The sequence below is a fragment of the Galendromus occidentalis genome, unplaced genomic scaffold (genome assembly GCF_000255335.2).
Source record: "Galendromus occidentalis unplaced genomic scaffold, Mocc_1.1 scf7180000077464, whole genome shotgun sequence".
NCBI classification, from domain to species: Eukaryota; Metazoa; Arthropoda; class Arachnida; order Mesostigmata; family Phytoseiidae; genus Galendromus; species Galendromus occidentalis.
The window spans coordinates 864,312-873,816 of NW_003805452.1; the positions used below are offsets into that span (position 1 = coordinate 864,312).

General features: G+C 50.9%; 2 protein-coding genes and 1 non-coding gene across 3 annotated transcripts; 1 reads left to right on the plus strand and 2 right to left on the minus strand.

The window, feature by feature from the left end:
* Positions 1-830: 830 nt before the first annotated feature.
* Hao (Hydroxyacid oxidase) lies at positions 831-2,879 on the plus strand. Its single transcript, XM_029111753.1, has 5 exons — positions 831-1,002; positions 1,121-1,287; positions 1,401-1,604; positions 1,724-2,397; positions 2,643-2,879. Exons 1-5 carry the CDS (start codon positions 872-874, stop codon positions 2,775-2,777), a joined length of 1,311 nt encoding a protein of 436 aa, XP_028967586.1. The 5' UTR covers positions 831-871; the 3' UTR covers positions 2,778-2,879.
* A 734-nt stretch (positions 2,880-3,613) lies between these two features.
* On the minus strand, positions 3,614-7,730 carry Syn1 (Syntrophin-like 1). The gene is made up of 9 exons (XM_003744369.1): positions 7,514-7,730; positions 6,507-6,664; positions 5,789-5,927; positions 5,265-5,451; positions 4,982-5,130; positions 4,625-4,820; positions 4,215-4,504; positions 3,880-4,088; positions 3,614-3,772 (listed from the first exon to the last, which is right to left on the minus strand). Exons 1-9 carry the CDS (start codon positions 7,689-7,691, stop codon positions 3,680-3,682), a joined length of 1,599 nt encoding a protein of 532 aa, XP_003744417.1. The 5' UTR covers positions 7,692-7,730; the 3' UTR covers positions 3,614-3,679.
* A 1,326-nt stretch (positions 7,731-9,056) lies between these two features.
* Positions 9,057-9,128, minus strand: TRNAD-GUC (transfer RNA aspartic acid (anticodon GUC)). Its single transcript has one exon. It is a non-coding gene; the product is annotated as a tRNA-Asp (tRNA).
* Positions 9,129-9,505: the final 377 nt, after the last annotated feature.

Below are 9,505 nucleotides of genomic sequence, written 5' to 3' on the forward strand. Positions count from 1 at the left end.
ACCAGGTGTGTCTCCGAGTCTTCATCCGGCCTCCCGGAATCTCCCGCGTAAGATGTATCGGACTCACTTATTTGAGCTTCCGGAGTTTTGAATTTCGCAAGAGATCGAAGTCCCGAAAACGCCGTCGAGGCGGTCGATATTCTCTCTGTTCGAATTCGCTTCGGACATCCAGCGACGTCGCTTCTAGACACCGTCTCCACGCACGTCGTCGACATCGACGCAGCGGACTCTGGGGAGCTCGAAGACCGCTTCCTCCTTCTACGTCGTCGGCGGCTCATGCTCCCCTCCCGGCAACTTCGTTATCTGGATGTGTTTGAAGCTGTAGAGGTTTAGAATTTAGAATACTCTCTTCGACTCCCGATGAGTCCTTTTATCAGTCGTTTTCTCTGTCCACGGAAATAGCGAATTTGCCGACTGGTGGTCCTAAAGCGAGTGATGTAAGAGGAGATTCCGGGCCTCGTCAGCATGAAAGGGATGGGGGGTGAGCTCACCGAGTGGATGCGTTAGATTGTGGGCTCCTCGGCTGAAACGAAGCATCTGTGGAGGAGAGACATGACGAGCGTTGAAAAATGCGTGACACCCAAGAGTGGTCCCAGAACTCGGCCTCTTGGTCACGACGAATATCATGAGGATGGGGAATCGAGGCTTCATCTGGCATCCAGACAAAATCTCCCGATATCGCATCTGGGGGACTGCGGGGTATGGATAATTCCGGGGAATATGATTGAATATGATCGCTCAGCCACTGCGTGAGAGGGCTAGGATCTTATCGTCAGGCTACCCTTTCTCAATCTCTATTGTTTCGAGACTGTCTCCGTCGGTGTGAAAGTTTTCTGGAGCAGTAGCGAGATTGCCGAGCATCCATCTCAAAATGCAGGTTGCGTGCTTGAAGGATCTGGAAGACATCGCCTCGAAGAAGATTCCCTCAAAGGCTTGGGATTATTATCGGAGCGGCGCCGACACCGAATTCACGCTGAGGGACAATGAAAACGCTTTCCAGAGGTGGGTCCTTGCTCCGTCATCGTGTACCGCGATCTGTAGTCATCCAATCTCATCCCCGTCAACGACCCCGTTCGCTGTCATCCGCCATGTCAGTGACCATATTAAAGTCAAACTCCAGGTATAGATTCCGACCGCGTGTTTTGCGTGACGTCAGTAAGATCGACGCAAGTACATCGGTTCTGGGCACAAGTGTCAACTTCCCGGTCTGCATAGCATCGACCGCCATGCAGCGATTGGCTTCTTCTAGAGGAGAACTCGACACGGCGCGTGGGGCATCCACCAAAGGTTCCCGAACTCATAAACATCCACATGAGCAACCTCCTTAGGATCCTAGCCCGCGAATCCCTTCAGAGACGGTTCAGTAGGAGAAGTGTGAAGCTCGTTTCTTTGCATGACAGGGACTCTTATGATGCTGTCAACGCTCTCAACGACGAGTCTCGAGGACGTTGCCCACGAGTTCAATAACTGGACGGTCGGTCGGGGAGGCTTGTGGTTCCAATTGTACATTTATAAGAACAGAGAAGTCACAGAGAAGCTTGTCAAAAGAGCGGAGACGGCTGGTTACCGCGTGCTGTGCCTGACGGTGGACACACCGTATCTGGGTGCGTGAGAAGCTCTCTCTCGTATAATATTCTCTTGAGATTGAATTGATATCCCAACGACAGACTCTAAACGCAAACTTCGAGTACAATCATCAGGGATTCTTGTCCCTAAAAATTAGGAAACCGTCGGGCTGACGCGAGAAATAAGTTCGAGATGCCTCCTGGTTTGAAACTCGCAAACTTCGAAGACAGCATGGCAGGAGGCATCGCCGAAAAGGGCTCTTGGCTTCTCGAGTATTCGCAGTCCCTCTTCGACCCATCGGTTTCGTGGCAAGATATTGACTGGCTGAGGAAGATCACCAAGCTCAAGATCGTCCTTAAAGGAATCGTCACAGGCAAGTGGGCCGATACCCCTCTGGTTCTCGTACATTCGATGCACGAGGTTCTCGGATTGCTCAGCGATTACGGGAAGCTTTGGATTGCGGAAATCAGATTCGTGATGAAAGATCGACCTCTTCCTCTAGCTGAAGATGCTGAGCTCGCTGTTCATCACGGGGTCGACGGAATCCTTGTCTCTAACCACGGCGCGCGACAACTCGACGGCGCTCCCGCAACCGTGAGTGTCGAATTATTCGGAACCGGTGACGGCAAAACAGATTGGAAAATTGATCAGGATTTCGTTTGGAAACTTCAGATCGATGCTCTGCGAGAAGTGGTAAACGCAGTACAGGGCCGGTGTGAGGTCTACTTGGATGGAGGCGTCCGCACAGGATCGGATGTCGTGAAAGCCTTATGCATGGGAGCCAAAGCTGTCTTCATCGGTAGACCCATTCTATGGGGCTTGGCTTACAAGGTGAATATCTCGAGAATGGTTGGCGTAACTCGGATCTCCCGGTCATACCGAAGCGTCATGATCAGAGCTTTGAATTCCGCGGCGGTTTGCATGTGCGGCCTTTTTGGATCCTCTGGGGAGGAGAGGGGCAGGCTTACGAAAATTCGCCGCACAATTACGGCCGGCGAATTCCTTACTCCACGATGAATCCTAGGCCTTGAGACTCATGCTGCTTGATAAGCTGTTAATTGACTCGCTATCGACAGGGAGCCGCGGGAGTTGAAGAAGTCCTCTCAATCCTAGCGAGAGAGGTACGATCGACGATGGGGCTTCTCGGAGCTACAAAAATCGACGAATTGACCCAAGAAATGGTTGCCCCGAGCTTGCCTTCGAAATTCTGATCTGTGGCGTATTTGTCGGCTCTGTATGATTCGGAAGCTTGGGATGGAATAAACGGCTCTCGGTGATGATCGAAATCATCTCGAGGGGAATGAGACTGACAATGAGAAGGAATTACTATTTCCCACAAAACCAGAATTTAGCCGTACTTCAAATTTATTTGTGGAAACACCTCCGACCGCGAACCGAAGGTTTCTCGGCCAACCTCTCGTCTTAGTGGATCTTTACGGAGTATTTTTCCTCTCAATTCACTGATATCCTCATATATTACTCGATCGATAAACAATTATCATCAATCCTCTCATTGAGACTGATTCTTAAAGCTTCATGTCGAATCGCATCATTGTCATTCAAAAATGTTAATTCCGTCGACTGCAGGGCTCTCCTTCGCGGCCCAGCAGAGTTGGTTCCGATTTTCCAAAGAAGGTATCCCTTCCTCAATCTTCCTGATGCATGACATCGGAGGGAGGTGAATTGCTAAACACAAGGCGCATATTTTCAAAACACAACCGGAACACATTAGGAGCCTATTCCGCCTTGACTCGTTATTGACCGCTCTTCTTCTAGGACCCCACTTTCGACAACATTTCATACTGAATGAGACGAAGAGCGCGCACAGACGCGCATTCTGAAATCTACGCGGATGTTACATACAATGCTCGTCCGAATTCTAAGTTGGCAAGGAGCTCCTGAATCAGACAGGAAAGTTTCAAGAAGATCATCAGAAGCTTTCCTGCGCCGCCAAGATTCTTGAGATGAATAGGATCGGAGTTCTTCTGATAAGATCTACAGAATGTCCTTGGCGCCATGACGGGTTACAAACGACGCGGGATGAGGGAACTTCCGCGAGAAGCGGAGGAGCTCCGGCTCATGAGATGCTCCATGAACTGATCTAGGATGTTGCTCAGGCCATGAGTCCTAAGCGGGTGAGTTTGGCCGAAAGGAAGGATTGAAGGGCGAAGACTGCTGGCTTTGGCGAGCCCATCATATCGAGCTCCTGGAAGAAAAAACGAAATTCGATTGTTTCTAATGAACATCGCTTATTCCTGTCAAGTAATTTCGAGCCTGAGAGCGAGGTACCGTGGCGGGAGCGGGACCACTCACTCGAGGAATGTCTTCTCCTTTGAATTTTATGTAAAGCAATCGTTTATTATCATCTGCCGACTTCTCGATTTGTTCGAAGGGGTGAGCCCATAGGGGACCGTCCGGTTCCTGGGACCTAGGACGTCCTAACCGTTCGAGACTCAGACCATCTTCATGATGAATGCTCAGCATGCAACTCATGTTCATGCTGCCGCTCCCAACCTTGCACTCTGTGAAAGGGATCGGGATGACTTCCATTAGAGGCTGGCTCCTGATCTACTATCGGACCGAGGGTTCGCTATGAATCATCAATCTTAATGAGATGAGGTAGAGCTTCCGAGCTAGAATTCACTGACCGAATTTGACTATTTTTTGACGCGCGACACAGTTGTGAGAGCCGCTCACGATGCCACGAACCCACGAAGCTCTCGATGACGCTGTTTCGGTGCGGAAAATCCGAACCTCCACCCCTTTCGATGTCCCTACCCTCACTGAGAACTTGCAAAAACTTTCGGTCGATGTTCCGTTGCTCTCAAGACTACGGCTGTGGAGACTGCTCACAGAATGGCGCCCCAGGGAACCTCTTGAAAGTGATTGAGTTGATCCTGCTCGTGAACCCGGCCTCTCTAAACTACTGGCGACCACCCTGCGAAGTGATGAGAGAGAATTTAGTGCGATCGTCGAATAATACGTTATGTCAGACATTTATCAGAGCTTCTCTGGGAGCTCTAAGGATTTCCCGCTGTCGAGCAATGATTCGCCTCACCGCAATACGTAGAGAGGTTCACTCGTGACAGGCACAGCCCAAGCTTCTCGAGTCCACGGGACAATGTCATAGAAGAGTAGATCGTTCTGCGTAATCGCGACGAAGACCGGCGCCCACATGCGATCTGCAGCAGCGAGAGGATCCTGTTCGCACAGCCAACCGAAATGCTCTATTGGTGCCGAATCGAGCACGTCACCTGTGAATAACAATCTTGTTTGTAATGTTCCGCTGATTATATTCCTGTCCACTATCAAGCACATGGAGCCACGCGTGGCCACCGGCTTCTTTCGGGCCATAATACCGGGCGAGGGAATTAGACGGCATCAAGAACTAGCTTCAAGGTTACATCCGACTCACCGATAGCTTCGTTCGTGTCTCTCAGCGCGTGCGAGTTGAGTTCGTTGGTGACCGCGTTGATAGCTCTCAGCCACAGGGACGCTTGATTCGAATCAAGGCAACGAATTATACAGCTCTGCCTACGGTCCGGCGAATGAATTTCGATGATTCTGGAACGAGGAAAGAAAAATCAATTATGGAGTCGATGCGCGACTCGTGAGAGACTGCGGTGTCATAATTCCTTCTCTTGTGGCCATTCCTGAGACAATCCGAAGATGGGGAAATCGTCCGAGAGGGTACAAACCGATTGGCACTGTCAGGTTCCGAGTGTCCTCTCGTGACAAGGGCCAGCAGGAGCGGTATCCGTCTCGAAGTGTTGGAGTGCGTCGACGGCACCGACTTCACAAGCAGGTCTGAGTCCAACTCCCAGCCGATTTCAGACAGAATCGATACTTTCCGGAAGTACGGGGTGACTTCTTTAACGTATTTCACTGGAATAGGATTTTCCGATCCTCAGCGCCTCACAGACAATCTGATCGCTGGAGAGCGTCACCATGACGCTTCACCATAATCTACGAGAATACAGGCCGGATTGAATCGCGCAAATATTCCCAGGAGAGTTGTCGAGAGTTCAGAGAGTTCAATCAGGCCTACACCTTTTATTGGCGCTCAAAACATTGTGTAAACACCACCTGGCCGAGATAGCTTGTATCTTTACAATCAAGTGTGACGAGAGAGTTGTCCGACACACATTGCTCTGCAATGGAATTCATGGCAAAGCGAAATGGGAGTATGATCTTCAGAGAAATATCAGCGGATCGAACGTACCTTCAACGTCCACTATTTTGCCGGCTCTCTTCAAAGCTTTGACAGCTTCCTCGTGCGTTGCATCGCGCAGATTCTCGCCATTGACGCTGAGAATCGCATCGCCGACGTAAAGCTGTTCGGTGAGATCCGCCGCTTGGCCCTGATCACGGAGTGGAAGGATTGCTTTATTGGTGATTCGCTTCTGGATTCCGAGTGGTAGAATTTTCTCCGAGAAACCGACTAGACCGATCAGCTCAAGAACGGGTTCACAATTGGCGAGGGATCGCAGAGGTCTAGAGGAATTCGCATTTTTGTTTACGGAATCATATGCTATCGCAGAGGTGTCTTTCATAAAGGGGCCCCAATGTCCGAGAGAGACCAAGAAAAACCGTCGCGGCTTTGATGAGGCCAAGCGAAACATCTCTTGGATCTGGATGTATTATCCGTGGGAGGCATCAACTTTCGCGTTGTGGGTCCTTCATTCCGATCTCGCGGAGCTCGTTCGACAAGTATTATCCTTAACCCCACACGAGAAGTAAATCGTACAATTTTCCGATTCCGTCAACGAGCAGAACTACTAATCAGCAGCGAGATTCGCAGCTATAAAGATTCCAAGAAGGTTGAGTCTCGAAAGCATATTATTGTTTCGACCACACGAGTCTGCACCAAGGGATACGGAGCCACATAAGTTATTCAGAAATAATCGCTGATTGGATCACTTTCGCCTAGGGAACGCTACCTTGAATATTTTGGAAATGATTATCGGCATCATATTATCCTTTCCTCCTTTGATGGATATGCCGAGCCCGGCCGAGTGTGTTTTCTCTATCCGAACTTTCCTCTTGATGTTCGCCAGAGATTCGGGAATGTTGGCTCTCCCATCGGGCGAATCGTGGTCTGGAATGAAGTTTCGCGTTTTTGGTCTGAATTTCACAGTCCGAGAACAGCTCGCGCGAGCTTCGGAACTGATGTGAGAGATCCCGCTTCACGGCACGTCGAGCAAGAGCCCGTCGGACATGCAGAAACTCGGCGATCGACATGCTGTATTCCTGACGAGCACTGTAAGCCAAAGCTTCCCTCAGTCACAAGCGGAGAATTGAGAAAATTTCCGGAGGAAATGGATGCCCGTTCAGCGTGGGACAGAGCCCGCGCCGTATAGCCTGGTGGAAGTCTGGCAGCCAGAACTCCGTCGGTGGCAGACGTACCGCCTACTGCTCGAGCAGCTATTTTCCGGGGAGTAAGTTTCCGGAATGCACCTCTCGGGCTGAACTTCCCGGATCGGTGTTCGCGGAGTGGAGCTCTCGAACAGGAGCGCTATTGCGAACGGTTAGATAGACGCGCAGACCACACGACCTCTCGACGTTGCGTGCACACCTGTTGCACCGAATCGGGACTTGCCGTCCTATTTCTCGTCCTCTTTGAGCGGAGGACCCTTCGAGAGTCCATGAACGTAGAGCTTATCGCCATCTCCGGCTTCCGAAATCTCTTCAAAAATTCACAGCGTCCCGAGAGAGCGGATCGAAACGATGCCACACGAAAGGCAGCTTCGGCCCTGAGTCGCCTTCCGATAAGCCTCACCTACTCATGATGAAGGACCAGACTTCCCCTTCATCGATCTGACAGTGAGAATCCCCCCGAAATGCATGGCCGGGATCTACAGAATCAAATTCGAACTCGGCCGACAGCAGCCGGATCATGGGCTCTACTTCTCTACCGAGAAGGTCCGAATCAGCTGATTAGACTCACCGATCCGTCCAGGTCCAGGCACAACGTTCGAGTTGACATCGCTGTTGTTGGCTGACTGATGTGTGTCGAAGTTGTTTTCGTCGATGCTGACCACAATAGCATCCTCTTCGAGACTTGCGATGAGTTTGTACCATTTGGAACGAACTCTGAGTTCAACAACACCGACTTTCCGAGCCATTTGGCCTCGCGTGAGAGGCCACTACCAGCCGCACTGGCAGCTAGATACAGACTACAAGCAAGGAAGCAACAGCATAAGAGCCGACGGCTTCCCACAGACTCTCTGTTGTGGCCGTAGTTCCGTCAGCGACCACCACGAGCGGCGGTGGCGCTTCGACGCTTCGCTAAGCGTCAAGTACCACGGCACGCGCTTCCGGTATATCTCGATCGCGGACCGCGGGAGTCGACGCAAGCGCTTGGCAGTGGCTCTCGCGAAGATATTCATCTCCAAGATTCCTAATCTCGGGCTCGAAACTTGTTCGTATCTCGTTTTTGGTATCATGACGCTCCGGGGTTTATTCCTGAGGATTGGGACAGATCGGGACCACGAGGGCCTTGTCTAGCGAACGAGTCCCTCTCGGTTTCGGGAGATTAAAGAGGCTCAGGGCTCGACAAGGCCGATTCATTCGCTACCCCTTTCGATGTGCTGGATCCCGAAATAGGTCTCGCGAACGACTCTCGCTATTCTCAGAATAAAACAGCGCTCGACTATTTGCGGTCTCTCCGGCCAGTGTATCTCTCGGAACCCCCACCCAAACGTAGATGGTGCGTTCGGAAATGCTGCCAAATAAACTCGTACATACCTTCTCAAAAGTCTGAGCAGCAGATTCCGACTCATCCTCAGGGATGGGCCGATGCTAATCGTATTCGTGGCTATCAATCGGCTATGAAAGCTCATCCGCTCTTGTGCGGGCCAGTCCGATCGTTCCGAAATGCTCGAGTAGAGACCAAAACGTTCAGTAGAACGAGCGCTACCTATGATATTTCGTAAAGCGGACACTTACGGAGAATCATTGCATCGCCTCAGCGGTATTCTCTGAACTTTGGATACTCTACGACGAGCGCAGCGTTTTCGTATGCATTCTGCGGCAGACGTCGCATGATGCGACAAAGTCTGCGTGACATTTGGACGCTGCTGCATTAGCCCTTTGCGATTCCACTCATCGAGGCGGTGCTCAAGTGACCGGGAGAGTTGGCCGGAGACGCTACTCGAGTAAGAGCAATTCGGAGGACTCCGCGGTTCAAGGAAGTCAGGTTCCGCGTATAGTGAAACTGGGGAAACTACTAATGTTCGATCGTATCAGATGAGAGCATCCACTTCCTCCGCGCGACTTTGCCATCGCTCATCGAACTTCGGCGAGGATTTAACCACCGGGGCCTGACATGTATGCTTGCTAATAACTATATATTCAACCGTCTCAGGGAGACGCTTATGCGCGGAATCTCATCGTCAGGCAATCTTCCGTCATGGCTGAAGATATGGGTGGCTTCAACAGCGAGACTGATATGTTCATCAATAAGACGTCTACCGATTGGTTCAAAAAATCTCCCCGTCGGGGAATCGAACCCCGGTCTCCCGCGTGACAGGCGGGGATACTCACCACTATACTAACGAGGACAACGAATTATTCGTGAGCGGCCAATATATACAAGGTGGGGCAGTATATTCTCCCCATTTGGTTTTGATCATGGAATCAGAACCATGAGGGCTAGCGAAGTTCTGTTTGCGGCAAAATGTTCAGGAGGACTCGCCCTCTCAGGAATAAATTCCTTTGGTCCGATATCCTCAAGCTGGAGAACGAGAATCAGCGGGAAAGCGAGGGAAAGGTTTTTTTCCACGGAAATCGATACCGAGCTCTATGAGAATGACGTTAGCTGAACTTCAAAACGTCAACTTTGAACGTCCACCTGGTGAGGGGTCTCGGACCAGAGAATTTTTTTCAGAAACTGCAAGTCCTCGTGGTCATTCTACTGTAAGCAGGATTCCGCTAGCCG